The sequence below is a fragment of the Camelus ferus genome, chromosome 35, assembly GCF_009834535.1.
Source record: "Camelus ferus isolate YT-003-E chromosome 35, BCGSAC_Cfer_1.0, whole genome shotgun sequence".
Taxonomy (NCBI): domain Eukaryota; kingdom Metazoa; phylum Chordata; class Mammalia; order Artiodactyla; family Camelidae; genus Camelus; species Camelus ferus.
The window spans coordinates 3,669,224-3,689,515 of NC_045730.1; the positions used below are offsets into that span (position 1 = coordinate 3,669,224).

The 20,292-nt window shown below is 47.1% G+C and overlaps 1 protein-coding gene across 4 annotated transcripts in view; it reads right to left on the minus strand.

The window, feature by feature from the left end:
• The window catches only part of PRKCQ (protein kinase C theta), a 131,658-nt gene that overhangs the window by 61,991 nt on the left and 49,375 nt on the right, over positions 1–20,292 (minus strand). For all 4 annotated transcript variants that reach the window (XM_032473991.1, XM_032473990.1, XM_032473992.1 and 1 more), the window contains exons 3-8: positions 17,016–17,215; positions 13,889–13,949; positions 8,949–9,111; positions 7,690–7,721; positions 7,511–7,596; positions 3,198–3,327 (exon numbers count right to left, since the gene is read on the minus strand). In XM_032473991.1, the coding sequence (XP_032329882.1) occupies positions 3,198–3,327; positions 7,511–7,596; positions 7,690–7,721; positions 8,949–9,111; positions 13,889–13,949; positions 17,016–17,215 (672 nt within the window). The remainder of the gene's footprint in view (positions 1–3,197; positions 3,328–7,510; positions 7,597–7,689; positions 7,722–8,948; positions 9,112–13,888; positions 13,950–17,015; positions 17,216–20,292) is intronic.

The following is a 20,292-nucleotide window of genomic DNA, read 5'->3' on the forward strand; positions in this document are numbered from 1 at the left end:
GTCGTAGGGGCATGTACGTCAGAGGAATAACCGGCCAGCCCCCGCACCGTCCTCTCAGCAGAGGGAGACACTGGAGACGAATAAATGGGGGCAGTGCTTCTACGATGTCCCTGTGCGTCCATCTTCCCTTCCCCAACACACACACACGCACACACACCCACACCCCCAGGTGCTCCTTGGTGTGATGCTGGAAATGACTCCCACCCAGGCGGGACCAGAGCCTCGCTGACGGGGGAGGAAGGTTGCTGCTGGAATGCATTTAGACTGTGCCATCGCTGAGAATAAACAGATGAGTTTGGCTCTCATTCCAGGGCTGATTCCATATTAGCTGGTAGTGACGTGAAATGCTGGGATGCAAGGTCATTACTCCCATGCTAGCCAGGAACCCAGGTATCCCCTGTCCCACGTGGGCTGCCAGGGGCTCCTTTACCCTCTAGACTGAGCACAGGCTGCAGCTCAGCCTGAGAACTGGAAAAGAGGCAGCGGGGTGGTCCCCGTATACGTGCGGGGGCCGGGGTGGGCGGAGGGAGAGCGGTCTGGAGACCACGTTCTCACCACCCGGGGGAGCTGGGCTGTTTGACTAAATGACCTATAGCGGCTTCTAACTCTGAGACACCCCCCTCCCCATTCTGGAGGAGGGTTCTGACTCCTTAGTCCTGAAAACAGCACGACAAAGGTCTACGCTCCACCTACTCCGACTGTGGGAACCCTCTTGTATGGGGAGGGTGTGCACCTGTGTGTCTGCATAAAGACAATTCTTGCTTTGTGTTGTCAGTCTTAGAAAATTCAAATTCTGGCTTATGAAACATCACCGTTATGACAAAAGAAAAAACTAACAAAGATGTCTAAACACCGGCGGTTAGAACCCCGATCTCATGTCCTACTTGCTTCTATAAAGGTCTATCAGCAGGGACTGTTAGAGCGGAATTAGGCAGGAGAAACGATAAAATCACGCTGTTTTGATCTTCTTACCGTATTATCAGCCCATGTGTGTGCAAAAAACTTGGCACAGTGGCGACTCTCAACTAGGTGCTCGCCAAACACAACTTGCTTTCATCTATTAATTTGTTGGGATAAAAATCTCATTGAAATATTTTAGGTGAAATTTTAGCAGTCTTCACCTTTAAACTAGATAAATGGTTCATAATAAAACAAGAAAACAGCATTTTCTACATAAATAAGTATAAACTGTCACTTGTCCCATTATATGTGCATAAAGTCATAAAAATCCATCTGAAATGAAATCTATTTTAATGTAATAAAGAAACTGCTTATAGTGACTTCTCCCCGCTGAATTCTGCACTGTTTGCGCCACTCATACTTGGACCCGTGGGGTTAGCATCACCTGTGGGGTCAGAGTGAGGGGTTAGCACCTTGCTCTTTAAAACTGTAGCAGAGCTAAGCTCCTCCTGGAGAAGGAAGGCCCCGTGCCCACTAGGAGAACGTCGCTGAGTCTCTTACTAACCTAGTAGGTGATAACTCAGTCTCGGTGAGTGCAAACAGTCCCTTCTGATGACTAATTTCATGTGAATTTTAGTGGAGAGAGAAAGGAGACAGGGTCAGGATGGAGGGGCCCTAGTTACAAAGGAGGCTTATAGGAGAGCAAGAAGAAGAGAGGGCGGGAGGCGGAGAGGCAGACAAGGGCATGGGGGTGGGGGGTGAGGAGACCCGCCCCGCGGGGTTTACAGGAGGAACAGAGTGGCTCAGGGAAGGAAAGGGAGGGGAGGAGGGGGGAGGGGAGATGTGAGATGTAGGAGGATGAGGACTGAGGGAAGAGAAGGGAATGGAGAAGAATGTTGGAAAAAGACAGAACAGAGCAGGGCGTGGGGACCGGGAAACAATGCCAAGGAATGCTCGTGGAAGTTCTAAGCTCGGAGGCATAATCACACTGTTGGGACCAGCCTGGCCGCTGCAGGTGGGGAGCCCAGGCTCCGGGGAAAGAAAACCTCAACCGTGAGACCATCGAGACCATTGTGGGATTAGAGGCGCTGTCAGATGGGGACTGGATTATTCCTCTCCTGTCTCTGTCCAACCAGAACCCTCTGAGATGCCCTCTCTCCTGGGAATGCTAATATAGTCTCTACAACGCCACGCCCTCTTGAACAGGTGTAGAGGAGAGCGCGCCGTGGTGCTACCGAGGGATCTTAAGGTGAACTTTGACTACATGTGGGTTTGCCTTCAGGAATGATGTGAAACCTAACCCGACCTGCCTCCAACAAGATGTCACTCCAGGCTCCACCAGACACGTGGCTGCCGCTGGGGTGGGGACGAGGCACTGCTAGAGGTGGCCTTCCACCTTCAGCCGTCACTTAGGAGATAAGACATGCATCCGCTGGGGGGCACACATTAAAATGGGGCCGGCACGAAAATATAAAGTGCCTTCTATGTTTAACAATGTTAAATAGAAAGGTCCCTGCCGAGCAGGACACATCTGTTTTGAATATGTGACCTGGCCGCTCACCCTCACTCAAAAAAGCAGAAGTGTTTTGTCCGTTCTGGTTAGAGTTTTCAGTCCTGACCCCCTAGTCCTGGTGTAATAGCAGCTCAGTTTCTAAAGGTTATTGCCTTAGCAACCTGGATTTTTAGAGCAAGCAAGCTCTTTTTTGCTTTTTCTCAGAGTCGGGTTGAATAACTCAATGGGTTAAGGGCGGAGGCGTGGGCTCTGCTGTCAGGTTGCCTGGAGGGAACGATCAGAGAGTCAGAGCCTCTTACTGAGTGGAGTTCACAGCACCCTCTGGGGACACGCTCTGCAGCCTGAGTCGTGGAGTTCTGTGCAGGACTTCCCACCAGCCAAGCAGACATAGAGGCTTGTTCCTTAATGGAGCCACAGACAGACTCATACTCGCTGGTGCAAAGGAGAGGGACAGGGGCAGGTCCAGTGAACAGGACCAGTCAGGGGAAGATGCTGCCTTCTTTCTCGCAGGGACCAGGTACAAGAGAGGGCATTGGGCCAGGAGCCTTGACGTTGGACCTGATCGATTGTGCACTCATCTGGGATACAGGAATGGGCAGGTGAGAGTGGAGGAAAAGATGACAGTGGATTATTGTCTGGGAAGTTCTCATGCACGATCACGGGGCTCTTCCGGGCTGGCTGGAGAAGTCAGTCATCTGGTCCCCATCCTCCCTCCCAACCTCGTCCTCTCCACCGGTGGGGGGGTTCCGCAGGGTTGGGGCGAGCTCATTTCCCTGGGACTCACCGTCACACTTGAGTCCTTGCCTGGCCAGGCCCCACAGCAGGGTCCCACAGTGCTCGCAGAAGGTTGGGCTCTTGTAATTGTAGACCTTAAATCTATGTGGCATGTCGATTTTGAACCTCTCCTTGTGGAACTGAAAGAGGAGGAGAGTGTGTCACCGCAGGCACGTCCCTGGGTCCCCGACTTTTCATGCTGTAGCAGATATTTTAGCATAATTAACAGAATAATAGAGACATTGCAATGATGTGTGTTGTAAACCTAATTTTTACTTGTCAAGCCTTCAAGTCGTGTTCAAAGAAGGCAGGGAGCCATAAGCTCTTCTAGGTCAAGGGCAAGGGTGTGATGTGCACCTGTCGAGTGACCTGGACACGGCTGAAGTCCGAGGCATTCGCACAGACAGGCTAATGTTTCAGGAAGAGGAGGCCAGGGTTATTTATTTAAATGGGCGCTAAGTAAACGTACTTCCTTTCCTATTTTAATGTAATATATCCTTATCTCTTTTGACCTCGAGCTTTAACCTTTGGAAGATGTAACATGATGCCTCCTGTAGAGGGAACATCGCTTCGGGTTTGCTAGTGCGGGAGCCCAAAGAATAAACCATTTTCACACCTACTGTACCTGAACTGGGGCGACAAGGGGTGAACACTTCCTCCAGGGGCTGCAGACAAATATGTCACATGTGTTACCTTTTACGCGTGTGATAGTGCATATAATCCTCAAAACACCTCATGTGAAGTAGCCTCTGTTAGTATCCTGATTTGACAGATAAGGAGATTGAGCACAGAGAGGGCAAGACGCTTCTCTAGGACACACAGCCATTGACTGAGCTGGAATATCTCTGGGCCTGGCAGTCAGACTCTGAGCGCATCCTCTTACAGCACCCCTCTTCCCTCTCAAAATAAATGTGGTCATTTAGCGGGTGGGGAGAGGGAAGAGGACCAAGGGATGCTGGCAGTAGATATAGTCAGATTTTTACTTACAGTGTTCCAGAGTCTACATTCTCTCCTTTAATCAAACTTATTACGTGAACAACGAAAAATCAGGCACTTTGATTCCTGGTCAGAATACCAATATTCTCGTGCAGTATACAAGAATACAGTGTACTTACTTGAGACTTACCATCTCCATAGAAGTTTCTAATTAAACAATTTGTTTGAGAACATGTGTAGTAAAGCCGCCTTATTCACTGAAGTGGCACATGTTCCCGCTGTGGATACCGGGCAAGACTGGGTCTTTACAATGAGTTTCAAATGGCTTGAAAGTCGCCCAGCACTTACTCGAGACATTCTCAACCAAAAACTAACTTTCAGAATTCTTATTTTGTGTAAACGTTTTCATGTAAAAATAGACGAGGTCCAGACTGGATGACTTCTATGTCAAAGCTTGAACCCTAGCCCAAATGGTTCAAGGTGCATCTGGGAAAGATGAGATATCTGTACTTTCTAACACGACAGTCACCAAGTTGTGAAAAGGTGTGCTGTGCATGCTAAATACACACTGGACTTGGAGAAGTCCTATAAAAAATAATGTAAAATCTCTCAATTTTTATATTGATCATATACTGAAATGATAATATTTGGGCAGACTGGGTTAAAGTATATCATTAAGATTAATTCCACCTGTTGCTTCCTGCTTTTTTAATGTGGCTCCTTAAAAGTTTAGAACACTTGTGACTCATTCTACTTTTACTGGACATTAGCCATCGAAGTTAACAGTCACGCTTACAATTTGTGATTTTCCCAGGAAAGCTGAAGGCATCAAGGAAAGGGGAGCAGGAGGGTGGGCTGGAAAGTGGCAATTTGATGTAAACAAACAGAAACATCGGCCTGTGAGACTGAGATCTGAATTCCAGCCCCAGCTCTGCCACTCGGAGGCGGCTGACCTGGGCAAACTACATTCACCTCTCTGAGCCTTAGCAGTCACTTGCAATACGAGGTTATCCCCTTCTGGCTCTCAGTTTTAAAAGAAATTCTACTCTGGAAAAACTCAGCCAATTTGCTTCTCTTTGCCCCTCTGCTGGAGAAAATCACACTCCTGGGCAGGTGGATGCCCTCAAACTCGAATGGACTTACGACGGCTCCGCAACCCTACCGCCTTTCTCCAGTCCCTTGCTTTCCCATCTCTCAGATAATGATTTTACAGACCCTCCTTCCTCCTGAGAGCCACTGGTTGCCTTCTTTCTTCCCCCAGTCCTCAGACTTCACGGAGGACACAAGCCACCCAAGAGAAGCTCCTTCATCTGTCCACCCCAAACCTACAAACCTACCTTCTTCTGCGATCATGTTGTCCTAGCCCCTCCCTGTCCCATCAGAGACTCGCCTCCACGTGGCTTTGGACCTCTTCCCCTCTTGCCAGGATTGACTGCTTTGATGGCCCCTCTCTCTCTAGCTTCATCCAACACTCGTCTCTCCCGAGCGATGGGAGAATTTCTGTCCCTTGTGTTTTATCTCCTTCCAGCTACTGTTCGACTCCAGGGATCTCCTTCCTGGCTGATCTTCTTGATAATATTAATACATAGGTTGCTTCCATGTCATCACCTTCCAGGAACTCTTAGTGCTGGCCAGTGGGCTGAACACCTCTACAAGCCTCTGAAGCTTCTCAGATGGAGGGCTCCAAAGAGGTCCACGTGGCCTTCCCTTTTCTCTGCATCTCAGCTGCACTGAACACACACACCTCTTCTCTCTCTGGCTTCTGTAACTTCACTCACTCTTGGTGTGTGAAGAGGACTCTCTGAACCCTTGTTCTCACTCTACCCCAAGCTCCTTCTCTCATACCTAACGGCTAATTTTAGATTCCTCTGGGGTCAGCTCTGAGCCCTCTTCCCCCTCACTAGGTAATCTCTCTGGCAGCTTTAAATTCCACCTGTATGATAGTCACTCCCAAAGGAACAGATTTGGTCCATTGGCTCATGTAAATTCCAAGCGCAAATAAAATTGTCCAGTTGGTACCTCTGCCTGGATGTCCATAGGCATCTCAGACTGACCTTGTCCAAAACTGAGATATGAATTCCTCCCTCCAGCTCTCTCCTTCCTGTCTTATTCACATTGTCGTGGCTCTGCTCTCTACCCCACCACTCAAGACAGAAACCTGGCCATCATCCATATCACTCCACATCCAATCCATCAGCACAGCCAGCCATTTCTAACACAGATCACCTGGAGCTCTGTTCACTTGGCCCCATCTCCACTATCACCACCTTGGTACGAGCCACCAACCTCCCACCCTGGTGGGACTCCGTCAGTCCCCGCCAGTTTCACTTTCACATCCCCACCCGCCGTTTCCCTACAGCCGTCACAAAGCAACTTCTCACTACCAGTTACATAAAATGCAACCAGGGGCTAAAAGATCCCCGCCCGGTCTAGGTCCTGCCACGTCCCCAACTTCGTGTTTCGTTCTCTCTCTTGTCCTGGCTGCTCCGGCCATGCCAACTCATTTCATTTCCTGGACACGGTGGGCTCCTCCCCTCGGGCCCTGTCTGTGTGGGGGCTCCTTCCCCCTGCTGTTCACAGAGCGGGCTCCTGTCACTTCCAGCTCTCAGCCTATGTGCCTCGTCCCTTGGGAGATCCCCTGACCTTCAGTGCAAGGAGGTCACCCAGTGATTTTCCATCCTCACACCCTGTTGGCTATTTTCATAGCACTCAACGTAAGTGGAAACTGTACGCAGCCATTGGTTAATTATCCATTTCTCCAACTTCATGGTAAAGTCCATGGAGGCAGGACCAGGTCTGTTTTGTGCTCTGCAATACATTGTACCTAGTAGCGTATCCATGTATTCGATACACAGCAGATGTTTGCTGAACCAAGAAGGAAAGGGTGGGAGAAAGAAATCAGCCTGACTTTCCAGCTCCGCCTGCCTCCCCCACAGAGTGAAGTCTAGCTTGTCCCCAGATGATACAGCTCAGAGTTCATTCTGCAAGAAATACTTGCATCTCAACCTAAGAATTATACTTCTGTTACCATCCCTTGTAAACACTCTTATTTTATAACCCTTTGCCTCCACTCTTTAACTGTCAGATGCCACAGGAGTTGTCCTCATATAATTGATCAAAACTATGCTTTCTGGCCACTTTCTATTATGTGTTCCTGGAAAAGGGAGAGTCATTAAAATTCTTCTTTTGCCTTTCTTATCCATCCTCTAGTTCTGGATCTCAGAAACGATTATCATTGAAGAGGAAAGGGTTTTAAGGAGACTGATGTCCATTGAAAAAATTAAGGATTCAGATTCAGGCATTATTAACAAGAATCAGTGGGCTGTAAAATTTAACGTCAGGATAAAACCATCGTGTTTTAGACAGAGAGGCATCTAGACCCCGTACCATGGTTTCCCGGCTGTTGACGGCTGACCCTGTGCACTTCGCTATAACTTTGTCGATACACTTCTTGTGAATGGCTGCGTTGCATTCTGAAAAGAAAAGATGACAGCTTGAGATTTTCAGAAGTTAAGGAACGACCCAACGAAAAGAATGATGATAATATGACAGCACTGCTCACTTACGTCGACACTGGTAGCCCTGTTTGTTCAGACCCCTGCAATAAAGCACATGTTTGAATATTTACGTGGATGTTTGAGTCAACAGCAGTACCCAAAACATTTAAAAGATGAACGAGATCTCATGGCTTCTACTAGCACAGAGCGTTTTCTGATCAGCAGCCCTACTATTTGCCAGAACTTTTAATATTGTTATTCATTCATTCATTGGTTAATGGAGGTACTGGGCATTGAACCCAGGACCACATGCGTGCTAAACATGCGCTCTACCCTTGAGCTGTACCGCACACTCCACATGTTTTTTGTTTTAAAATGCTTTGTTAAAAGTCTGACAAGTAATTGAGAAATTACTGATTTCCTTGTCACTTGCACAGTCTCCACACAAATGTGTAGCGATGAACACAACCAACCAAAAATGGGTCACAGGCTCCTGGTAGCAGATTTCCACGTCTGTGCTTAAAAATTCAATGTATCACTAATCTCAGCATGGGTTAGCAAAGATATCTGCGTAATGTGTTGTCTCCTCTTTCTGACTATCTGAGAATATTTGCAACTAATAAATTCTCAAGCTTAAGACTGAGTCCTGGGCAACACTCACTATTAGGAAGGAAGGAGATTCAAGCCGCTGGGTGAAGACAGTTGCTGGAAAGCCACCAGAAGGCTCTCTGCCCTTTGGCTTCCCTGGCTGAGCTGGGGGTGGGCATTAATGGAGTCTGCATGAGCCCGAAGGGAGGAACGCCCCCTAGGAGGCGGGGAGGCTGAGACCAGAGACAGGAGTCGTGTCAAGGGTCCTTTCTCCCATCGCCCTCGCTGTGTGGTTACTGACGCTGGACTCCGTTTGAGGGCTGTTAAGACACCCAAGAGCCTTGTAAACATCTAAACCCATCAGTTCCAACGGGAAAGTGTTGCCTTTTGCAGACATTAGTCCCAGCGCAGCTGGGCTGTCAGGGTGGTGGCCGTTTCGACTGTAGAACTGTGCTTAAGAGAGCGGCATCTCGCTCTTCAGTCCCTCCCACTCACCCCCATAAGAAACGGAAGACCTTGGAACCTTTCCCTAAGGGAGCTGACTGCCTCACTCCACAGAAGCCACGTTATGGAAATATTCTATATTTTCTCTATAAGCCTTCGCAGTCCAGGTGAACTCTCAGGTACCACCTGTTCCGGCACGCTCCGCCAAGGCGGACGGAACACGCTGGGCCTGGCAGATTAAGGAGATGTGACAAGATGCATAACCTGAAGCTTGGAGTGAAAGGGCATTACCGTACCACACAAACTCGTGGCAGACAGAGCAAAACGTGGGCTGTGGGAAGAAGGTGGCAGTGAACTCATGGCACTTGACGTGGTGCACTTTCGCCTGTTTGATGGCTCCTCGGCGGTGGTGCAGAGCAAAGAAGCCTTCAGGCTCAAATTCACTCATGTCCTTTGTGTCTGCAGGAAGAGGACAGGGGACAGAGTCACATTCTGCAATATGGCTGTCACAGCTGGGGGCAGGGGGGTGGGGAAGGGACAGAGGTGGATGAGGCATTAGACAAGCACTGAGACCAGTAAAAACCCAGGCACTTAGTGAGGTCGGTACAATACTAAGTGTCTCTCCTTAATTCCAGAATTATCAGAGGATCATAGGACTGAAACAATGAGGCTGGATTCCTGGCTCAATCCTTCACGACACTGAGCTTACCTCTTTCAATTTTTAAAACCAGAAGTCAGAACTTTCAAGGTATTTACCAACCTCTCGTGCTCACTGCCAATGGTGAGTCAGCCAGACAAGGCAGGAAGTGGCCAACACTTCTGCCGTAATTCTAGAGAATAACGTGGTTACTGACAGCAACTTGGACTCAATTTTTTCTTTTAGGTTCCAGGACGCTTTACATCTGGTTGTTTAGGACAGAAGAGAGTAGACTGGAGGGAGCTGGCCAGGCTCGCAGGGGCAGAAGAACTCTGGGAAGTGGCTTATGTTCTGGTTGCCGACGCTCACGTTACTCAGCTGTGCCAGCCGCAGACACTGCCAGTCAGTGTGGAAAGGGCCAGAGGTGAACAGATCACTGCGATTTTTTCTTTTCATGTCTAGGTAATTCTGGATGTTACCTTGTTAGCTACATCAAATCATCACATTCACATTTCTCCTGTTTGCCTGGGCTCTGGATGCCAGTGAAGGCACAGTGCCCTGCACCCAGATGGCATCTTCCCCCAAAGCTGGTAGAATTCTGAGCCTACAGCTAGGATGCCAGCCCCGGCCGAAGCCCAGGCCCACAGAAAACACACACCAGCAAGGGGGTCACGGCGAGGCAGCATGATGGAGGCTCCAGCACGCGAGAGGGAGTGACACGGTGAACAAGAAAGAACAAAAATCATCATCATCACAAAAAAAGGATAATGGACGTAATGGTTCTAATTCCTAGGACTGCAATGTTTACGTAGCTTCAAGATTCTTGGATTACTTACTCTATTTCTTTAATTTTTCCAAGTACAAAAAAAAATGGAGATTTTGGGAGACTAAGGGGCTCATGTTTCACAAATGTAAAGAGTTAACAATATTTAAGCTAAATTACTTCCATTCTGGCTAAGCTGTGGCAGAGGCTGGACAACACACTGGAGGCACATGTTACTGCAAAAGACCCTATTTCCCACACCCCTGACAGCGGCCAAGCCAGAAACCCACTGGGTGGAGAGAGGCGGGGTGTACAGCTGGGGACGTGTCCCCCAGAAGCCCAGCCCAGTCCCAGGACACACATTCTAGGACTAAAGCCCTCGCCACAGTGGGCCACACACCTGCTCGACGGAAACGCCAGGCTCCCGGAGGAGGAGGGCTCCTCTTAACCATCCAGAGAGCTCCTGAGGCGGGGCTTCAGACTTTGCCTGATACTTCAAGGTGCGGCAGCTTAGGGCTTTTTACTAGGACTGGACTGGAAATAAGTCAGGTTTGGTGGACAAGAGATTAAATGTAGGGTCACTGAGGCCAGGGCCTTCTTCTGCAATTTCCGGTTTAAGTGTAGAGCTCACGTTACACCTTGTGACTGGGGCAGCAGGCCGTTGGTCATCAGGATTTGACTCATTTCTATTTTGGTCCAGATGACACGAAAGGAAGCACAGAATCGCTTCTGAATTCAGGGATGGGAGTGAATTATCTGGGAACTCTATCTGTCTTACTGTAAAAAAATTATATGTATATAATTTAATAAAAATATATAATTAATTTAAATATAAATACACTTTAATAAAAATATATAATTAATATATGTAATTATATATTATATAAATTTATATAAATATATTATATATACTTTTATAAAATTTTATAGTCTAATACTTAGACAATTAAATATATATAAAATAGTGCCAACTATCCCTATGTGACTATATGTATACCATAGTCTGTGTGGTGTAATACTGTACATTTAAACCCATCAGTGCTAGAGACAAACTAGTTCCCTTGCTCCTCCCTGTGATGTCCTTTATCCTCTAACCATTTGAATCATTACAAGAAAGAAAATGTATAAAAACTCAGAACCCAAAAAATTCTGCCTGCTTTTACTGCTCATTTCTGAGGCAATTTGCTCCTCTGCCTATTCATTGGCTTGGACAAGCTCATTGGTTTTTACATGTTTGGTGATTCCTTTTATAGCACTGGCATCTGTTTATTCAGTTTAATCTATTGCTTGCTTGTGGTCAGATGCTTTCCGGGCAGCTCTGGGCAAGCTGCTGCACTGAACGTGCTGAAGAACTAGGGGCTGGTGCCCGTGCCTTCGAGCGGCTACCTGCCAGGCCAGCGAGACACGGCGCTTACACAGAGAGGAGCCCACGATGGTGGGGAACAGGCTTGGAGACACGCACATCTGTGTTTTAGGAGGCAGGAAAAGGAATTACAAAAAAAAAAAAAAAAAAAAAAAAGAACAGGAAGAGGCAGCTAAAGAATTAAGAGGAAAACTTGAGCAATATGACATCGGGCAAGCCAAGGAAGAATGTTTCTCAGCACTGACAGATACAGAGAGGACCAAGGAATTGAAGGTGAAGAAACACATTTGTTTTGAAGGTTCATTCTCTTGCAGAAAGACATTTAGCAGAATGGTTGAAATATAAACCAGATTCTCAGGGTCTAAGGATTGACAAGTAGTGAATTAGTAGGGACTAATATACTGAGCTGCTTTTCCAAGAAATGTATCAGGGAAGGAAAGGAAAGAAAAACTCATGGAGGCAAAACGGTTTTTTTTTTTTTTAAAGATCTGTTTTCAGATTGGAGAAGATGGCTTAGTTACGTATTTCTTGGCGACGAGGTAGAAACCAGAGAGAGAAGAAAAGCTGAAGACGCCAAAGAGAAAGCAAGGCTGACAGAGCAGAGCTGCGAGGATGAGAGTCGGGAGACCATGAGAGGGAGGGACGCTCTGTGAGGCAGAGGAGCAGCAGGAGAACGCAGAACGCAGCAGGTGTGTTCTTCCCTCCTCTCTCGACTGCAGTGGAGGGAAGGCCGACCTCCAAGACTAAGAAAACAGAAAGACACCTTCAGAAGCCGAGGAGTATGGGAATGTTTGGGATAGCCATTGTGTGGGCATCAAAAGAAAATAAAAGTAATGTCTAAACGCAGAGTGAGTCCAACCGAACAGTTCTGCAAACACCCACTGAGTACCTCCTGCGGACCGAACATGCCACCTGGTGCCGGAGTTAAAAGGTGTGGTCCAACCACGGCTTTCCTGCCAGGAACTGAGAGTCCAGAAGGAAAGACAACTGAGGTGGTACATGTCAGAACATAAGTATTCACGGAATGCTATGGGACCACAGAGGTGAGAATATATATATTAATTATATAATTTATATATTTATATCAGCAAAAACAGGTATACACAGGTGGAGGTGAGAAAGAGGAAAGCTGGACAGAAAGGTCCTAGCAGAGATGATTCCTGAGCTGGGTTCTAATAATGCACAGGAGAAGGACGCGCATGGTGCCGTGTGTGGTGGGGAAAAGCCACAGGCGCTCTCTCTGGATGGGAGAAAACGAACAAGGGTTCAGAGAGAAGGTATCTCAGGACATGAGGATTGCTAGTGTGGAGCAGAAAATGTCAACGGCCGCACCCAGAAGATGTGCAGGCATCAGATTGTTCTGAACATTTCCCTGTGGATAATCTGCAAACACCGCAAGGCTGCAGGCGGGCCAAGGGGCAGAACGAAGGCATGACAGCTTCAGAAGGGAGCTTTACAGAGTTCACTTTGGCAGGTGGTAGGAGTGATGGCAATTCAGCAAGAGGTAATGACAGAGGAAGGTCTGACTCCCAGCCCTGGGTGGTGGGGAATTCTGAGTCACCATCTGTGGGGTGACTGGGGGTCACTGAAGGGACAGAGAAGAGTGTAAGAAAGTGTGAAAAGATGAGACGGGGGAGACAACCAGACAGGGTTCGAAGCCACCAAGAGTGATGGTCAGACAGCAGAGGAAGAAGAGAAAAAGTGATTTCAGCACAGAGAACCCCTGGTCACAAATGGGGATTTGAATGAGGAAGAAGGGGGAGATTCGTGTGTGGAGAGCAAAGAGCCGTTTACTTCCCTGCAGAGAAGAGTCAGTTCACACATCCACTCTGAGGCTGGAGCTTTTACGAGCAGTAGCGTTGGATTCATTGAAACGGCACTTTGACGACAGAGATACACGCAACAGGAGGAACTGATGGGCTGCCTATAAATGCGACTTCTGTGACCGACCTCTGGGTGTGACACGGAACTGAAACTCTCCAGTGATGCATTTTTTTCCCCTTCCTTGTTGCTAAAGGGATTGGAGGCGACTAACCTGAGGCGTTAATATTTCGCCACTCTAGTGTTAGGGAGAACGCCTGCTGGTTTCTTATTTATTTCGTATCCTCCTGGTAGGTGTGACAACTTCTAAAGTCACATCATTTACACACAGACGTTGTGTCCACACACACTGACCCACAAGCAGAGGCTCTTGCATTTACATCAAATTCCCAAAGGAAAACACAGATGGACTCGGGAAGCACCGATGAATTCACGCCACGTGAAAACGAAGGCGTGTTCTCTGTTTCTGTGTTTATCTGGCCCCACGTAGTGTATTTTCAACTCATGCGTGAGCGCCCCTGGGAATTTTAAGACAACTCCCCATGCTTCCATTTCCTCCTAATTCTCTGCTATTGGAAAAGGGGAACAAGTTGCCCATCAGAAGAGACATGCCCACCTCACCCCAAAAACAGGAATAAGAAATGCCACTTGCCACTCATTTCCAGAAAGTATCTCGCGTTCATTAGCATCCGGCCTCGAGGTTTCAGCTCTAACTGGTTGAAAGAAGGAGAGAAAAAGGCGTCAGAATGTGGGACAAGTGCTGAGCTGAGTGACGCCACAACGGGCCAGGTTTCCCGAGCAAAACCCCAGCACGGTTTCCGTCCGTTTTACTCGTGTTCTCACCAGCACAGCACAGCGTCCGGGAACGCGGCCGTCCTTTTACTAAAGCCCCTCACCAGCTCGTTAACTGGAGCTGGAGCTCTAAACTCCCTTTAGGAAGAAACCAAATCCTAACACAGATTCCAGCTGAGCCCCTCGCCCTGCGCTAAAGAGCCGGGATAGGGCGGACTCAGATCTCGATGGTGACAGGAGAATCAAGGATGCTGGGACCAGCTCACTCGGAGGACGAGCGGGTCCCCTTTGGAAGGAAAGAGGAATTCTTTTTGGGGGGCCGACACACACTTGCCTCCAGGGAATGAAATAGGAATGGCCTCTCTCTTTCCCAAGGAGGGACCCTTTCCTTTGGGAAGTGGCTGATAATCTGCGAAGGGAAATTACAGATTGTTCTGGGAAGGGGTACAAAATATATTTCAGTGTCATCATGTAGCAGGGACCAAAGTGACCTTTTAGGAGATGGTGCAAGAAATCATGTGCTATGACGTAAGGGGGAATATGGCAAATCTGAGACAGCCTGGCCGCCATCGATAATTCACTAAACCATGACACTATGGCCAACGTGCCGAAAAGCAAGGGAAGTAAACAGAAGTTCACTGCTGATCATGACACCCATGGGTAACCAGAAACAGTAAGAAGCGTCTTTCTGAACTCAGGACTGAATGCGAATCATGGCTCAATAATTCACTGGTTGTGTGACCTTGTGTCCATCACCAGACCTTTAAAGATCACTGGGCAACTGACATAAGAGACTTGCCAAGTCACAGCATTACTACTGGAATTTTATGCCGTGACAAGCTGGTGCTGCTTGGTTAACTACACACCTTCATGCAAGCTTAGAGTCATGAAAAGGGACGTGCTTTTGCTATTAAGGGTATATACCATCGTCTCTGGTTTATGGAATAAGTAATAAATATGGAGGCAAAAATAAAACTGCAAGACCAGGGATGAGGGACTCGTTCCCAAATGGAGCAGCAAAAACTCAGTACCAGGGGACTGCAGCGTTATCAGTTTTCAGGAATTAGTGGTGATGGAGGAAATTAAACCAGTTAGCTACTGGAAAAATAATATCCCTAGAACAGTCACATTCCGTCACGTTTTTGAGAGTGAGGAGGAGAAAAACACGCCGACAGGGAAAACCCTGGGGAAGCAGAAGGAAAACCTCAGTGTGTGGAACCTGGACGGTGTCTGCGGAGCTGAGCGGCCACTTGGAGAACGCAATTTTTCTTTTTTAAGATACAGAAACTAATTGTAAGAAAGCAGATTTCAATAGCAGCAAAGGGAACCATAAGCCCAAAGCAGCCTGTTGAGCCTCAAACATTAGAAACTAGCCTTGAAAACAACAAAGATGGAAAATGTAAGAAGGTTGCCGGTAATTCAGTGAGGATCTGGGGGCCACCAAGGGCTTATATCTTAATAATCCAGAATGCAAAAATCTGAAAAGTCTGGTAATGATAAAAATCAGAAAAAGTCTAGGCAAGAAATCAAATGCAACGTTAAGAGATAAACATAGAAAAGCAACCTGTTTGTCAGTGATGCCTACAAAAGAATTCTTAAAATAATTGTCATTTCATTAACTGAGAAGGAAATTAAACAGCATGGTACTTTAAAAACCGGGATTTAGTGACGCTTCCCTTTTTTAAAAACTATAAGGTGGAAAACAAATGGGAACGGGGGAAACACTGAGGAAGACTTTCTCTGGTTTCTCTCTTCTTTGTCTGAGCCTCACCAAATGCTCCCGTGATTCTGATGTAGCTACAGGCTCACCGGCTCACCTTCCTGGTTTGTGTAAACCTTTAACACAAACTTGCAAACCTATGTGACTGTGACGTCATCCACTGATTTGCCCTCTTCCTACTCACAGAAGCAGCTACCCAGGGGGAATTCTGCTCCCACGCTCCTTTGCCCACAAACGAGGAACTGCCCAACAGGTTCGGCTGAACCAAGTTACCTAAACACATCTAAGCATGGGAACCTGAAAAAAAAATCTTTATGTATCTCTATCTTTAAAGATTAGTGACACAAGCAAAGATATATATATATATATATATATTCCTGAAAAATACTTTTTTGAGGCCAAAAATACGCAGCTAACACAGAAATCTACTTTTTAGGCTTGTATCATTCCCATTTTGAAATCTCTGATTTGAAAATCTTTTTGCTGGAGTTTTAAAAAAATCAGAGTTACAGGAAGTAAAACGCAGAAAGTTAAGATTCTCTGCCCTTACATAAATGGTGCAGGCATCTGAAAACATTTTCTGGGTTTTAGATCATGCAAAAGCAATTTTTACTAGAATGTTTCCTTTAATTTTTGTACCCCAGAAATTTTCATTGAATTTTTTTTATGCTTTCATATTTTACTTTTCCCTTTACTATTGCTAAACACTTGCCACCAACCTAGTTATAATGTAAGTTTTCAAAAACTTGGTGTGGTAACATGGACTGTGTATGCTGTACTAAATTTTTAGAGCAAAGCAAGCTAAGTGAACACATCCTGGCTTAAAAAAAAAAATTAGAGGGACTGAGAGACCAAACACTACATGGAGTTTTGCTCTACATTCTCGGTCACCTACCCGTCATCTTATGTGAGTTCTCTTATGAAGAAGTCTACATGATATCCTGATAAATGGACGAGAGTTAGGTTCCCACGTTAGGGGGGATTTGTGACATTGCCAAGCTTGCTTTAACGGTTGTAAGTCAGTACCAGCTCTCCATGGTCTAAGAGACCTTCTTCCCTTACGTAAGAGTTAAAGAGATTTGAGTCTGTAGTGAATAATCACTGTCATTATCAAACATGAGTAAGCGGCAGGGAGTCAGTCTACTCCAGGCCCGTGCGTTGTCCCTTAGGGGTGACACCGAAATGCTGAACTGGGCTTCAGTTACCGTGACATGTATCACTTAACGGAACACACACTTCACACAGAGCCCCCGGCTTGGATTCTTACCCAGACTTCCGTCTTCCCGTTGTTCTTCCTGCATCTCTCGGCCAGAGAGTGGAGCTCCACGGTGGTTTCAGAGATCAGGTCCACGTTCTTGCCCTTCACGATGATCTGCATCACTCTGCCTTTGTTGATGTGGGCGTCAAACGTGCTGTCCCAGGGCGGGTACATGGTCGGCTTCTTCTGGATATACATCTGCCCGTTCTCTGGGGACAGAAAGAGATGTTCTCATTACTCCTTCAGCCGGCTCTGCGGGACAGTTCACCTCAACTGTGGCCCCCATTCCCCCTGCTCTCTAGGACACATGTCTGTTGGGAAGAACAAAAATAATGCATAAAAGAGTCAGGGCCACTACAGGACAGAATGAGACAGCTCCGAGGTCTACACGCAAGGTAACACACTGAAACTTAAACGCCAACCTGGATAATTTACGCAACAAAAATCTGACAGTGTCTTGGTAATGCTCTTTTCCTGTTCAACAGTTAGTCGCTTCTCTCTGAGTGTGAACCCCTGAGCAAGTACAAAGAACCCAGGAGCTCAGCCTGGTGTGTCTGGTGGGGTCCAGGGACCTAGATCCCACACTGTACAGGTTTTACACTTCTATGCTTTTTGAGGTCCTCCCTTGTTAATCTGTAAAGGGTGGACCCATGGCTGATTAATTTCACCGACGTCTAGTAAAAAAATAATGGCTATGAAACCACTGTGTGTTGATCTGAAAGACACGGAGGCGTAATTTCAGGCTTATAACGAGTGCTCCTTTGAAAAGGGATTTAAAATCTTCCGTTTGACACACATCTACTAAGAGGCAGAACCTTGAAAACATCACAGCCATTATTTCCTTCTCCCTCATTCTCCAGCGAGGGTCCATTGTGTGTAAACCATGCATTCTAAGCAAAAACTGAGGAGCAGCCCAGAGGGGTGGTGATTGTCATTCACAGGAAGCCAGCGGTAGACCTGCGGGGCGGTGGGAGTCGGAGGAGGGTCAGGACCAGGAACCCAGGTCAGGATGACAGAGCTCAAAGGAAGCCTTGCCGGCGCCACCAGGTGGTTGGGAAAGCGTTTCCTGGTGGGATGTAGCCGGGCCGCCACGTCTTCTGTCCATCTTGGACCCTCTGTACTATTTATTCTTTAATCATCTCAGACGCAGAAAACTGCGGCCGTGTTTCAGTGTTTTGTTTCTTGTGATCATAAGCATGTTAAGTGGCAGAGCCAGCAATTCAGAGATGTTGATAAAGCAAAAGGGAAAAATCCTTGTGAAGCGGGGAAACAGAGCAGCTCTGACTCCTGATGGTCCTCTCTCCCCAGTGCACGATGCTGAAACAGAACAGGCAGCCAGCATCTGCTGAATTACTTTTCTGCGGGGGGCATGAAAGGATTTGAATACGGTGAAACTAAATTTTAGGTAAACCTGGCTAAGAGAGGTACAAACTCGGACAATACGGAGGGTGGAACAGGAAGGTGAAGATTTTCATGGCTTGTTTTAAAAAAATTTAACCGAGGATTGGACTTTAAAAAAAAAAAAAAACAGCAATATTAATGATCGAAGCAGCATCTTACGTCCTCAGACTTGAAGTCATCCCTGATCGTTCCTTCCAACCATAACCACTCACTCTCCCCACTCTGACCAAGCACAGAAATGCCCACATTTCTCACACTTTCATTCACTGGGTTTGTAATCATTTAAAAAGAAGACCAGAACTCAAGATGCTACAGTTTCCAGTGAGTTTGACCATTTTCAAAGGCTCCCAGACCCAGAGCTCTGTGTCCGGTTTGTCCCCCTTCTGTTGTCTTTTCATGTAAAACGCAGCCTTCCACCCTCAAGACTGGAATGTGCTGAAACTCGACGGGAGCAACACCTGAATTCTGACGTTCAGGGTGATTTCTTTCCAGAACAAAATGAAAACAGAATCAAAAACAAAAACCCTCCAAACTCCACAAGCTAACCTTTTGGAAAAAATAAAGTCTCCTTTATTATTTTATCGTGTTCTCTTGCTGCACATGGCTGATCAGACCAAGTTCAAAGGCAAGGCCAAAAGAAGAAGAAGAAATAATTTTTAAAAAAAGGCTCTCAGGAGGCAAATGTCAGTGAGACCTATGGCTGTAAAGGGAGCTGGGTCCAGGAGACCCATTAAGTTGAAAGCGGCTTTGAAAAACTCAAGACATTTCACACTTCAAAGATTTCGGTGACATTTGGAAGGTTTTAGATTGGGAGCAAGTGCCATTCTCACTTTCAACTAAACAGGAGAGAAATCCGGGCGGAAGGGAAATCGAGATGATCAGACGGACTCCTCCGCTTTGATGTGCCCGGGGTGGCTGCAAGGATGGAGGGCGTCCACCGCGGAGGAGGAGTCTTTTAACCCTCAACAGAGCAGGACTTGGAACCGCAGGATTCTGCGCTGGAAAATCCACCCAGAGGTTCTCAGCTGCAAAATCAGGTTCCTCGTGCGTCTGCAGATGTCACTCCCTTAAAGGACTACTCTGTACAAAACAAGTATCTCGCCATCTCTCTCTCTGGCCCCAGCACTTTCCTCTCCCCTCCACCCGGCTCTGGTGGCTTCACTTCACATGACTCACCAGATGGCACTTTTGTTTCTTGCCCGTCTTCCTCTGCTAGGAAGGAAGCTTGAAAGGAAAGGCACTTTTTCTGACCCAGCATACAGTAGGCGCCCCATAAATACTTTCTATAGCAATAAATTATAATGGCTCCTGCTGTCACCGTGACCCTGCGTCGGTGGCAGCCAGGCTTCCCTACAAAGTGTCTGCTAAAACCAGAAATGTGTGTAGGGAAATCGGGGAAGGCAGTGAGGCTGGGAGGCCCTTGGGGTGTCAACTTCCTCCCACTTTTCCTTTAGAAAATCCATAGAATCTTAAACTACAGGAGCAGCGGCAGCAGATGAAGTGATCGCGTAGAGATTCTGGATAGAACAGGATTATTTTAATGGAAAGATCTAAGTCCATAAAGGAATCTCGGCTCCGTCACCCTCTCCCCCTCACCGCGGACTTCTTAGGAACATTTAAATTTGACAAAGCATGACAATTCTTTCACTCCTCCAGGGTCTTAGTAAACAAAAAGGTACGTTTTCTGAAATTTGGACTCTAATGGCTAATCACACATCCTCTGTAACACGCACCTAAGTTTCGCCGAAGCAGCAGCAGACCGTGTTTGGAGCTGGCTCTAAGACCGTGCAGACTTAACCCACCTGTACTCACTGGGCGCGGCCAGGCTTCCCACTGCCGTGTTCTGCTTTAGCTCACGCGTACGTCACTCCCTCACGGACTCCCA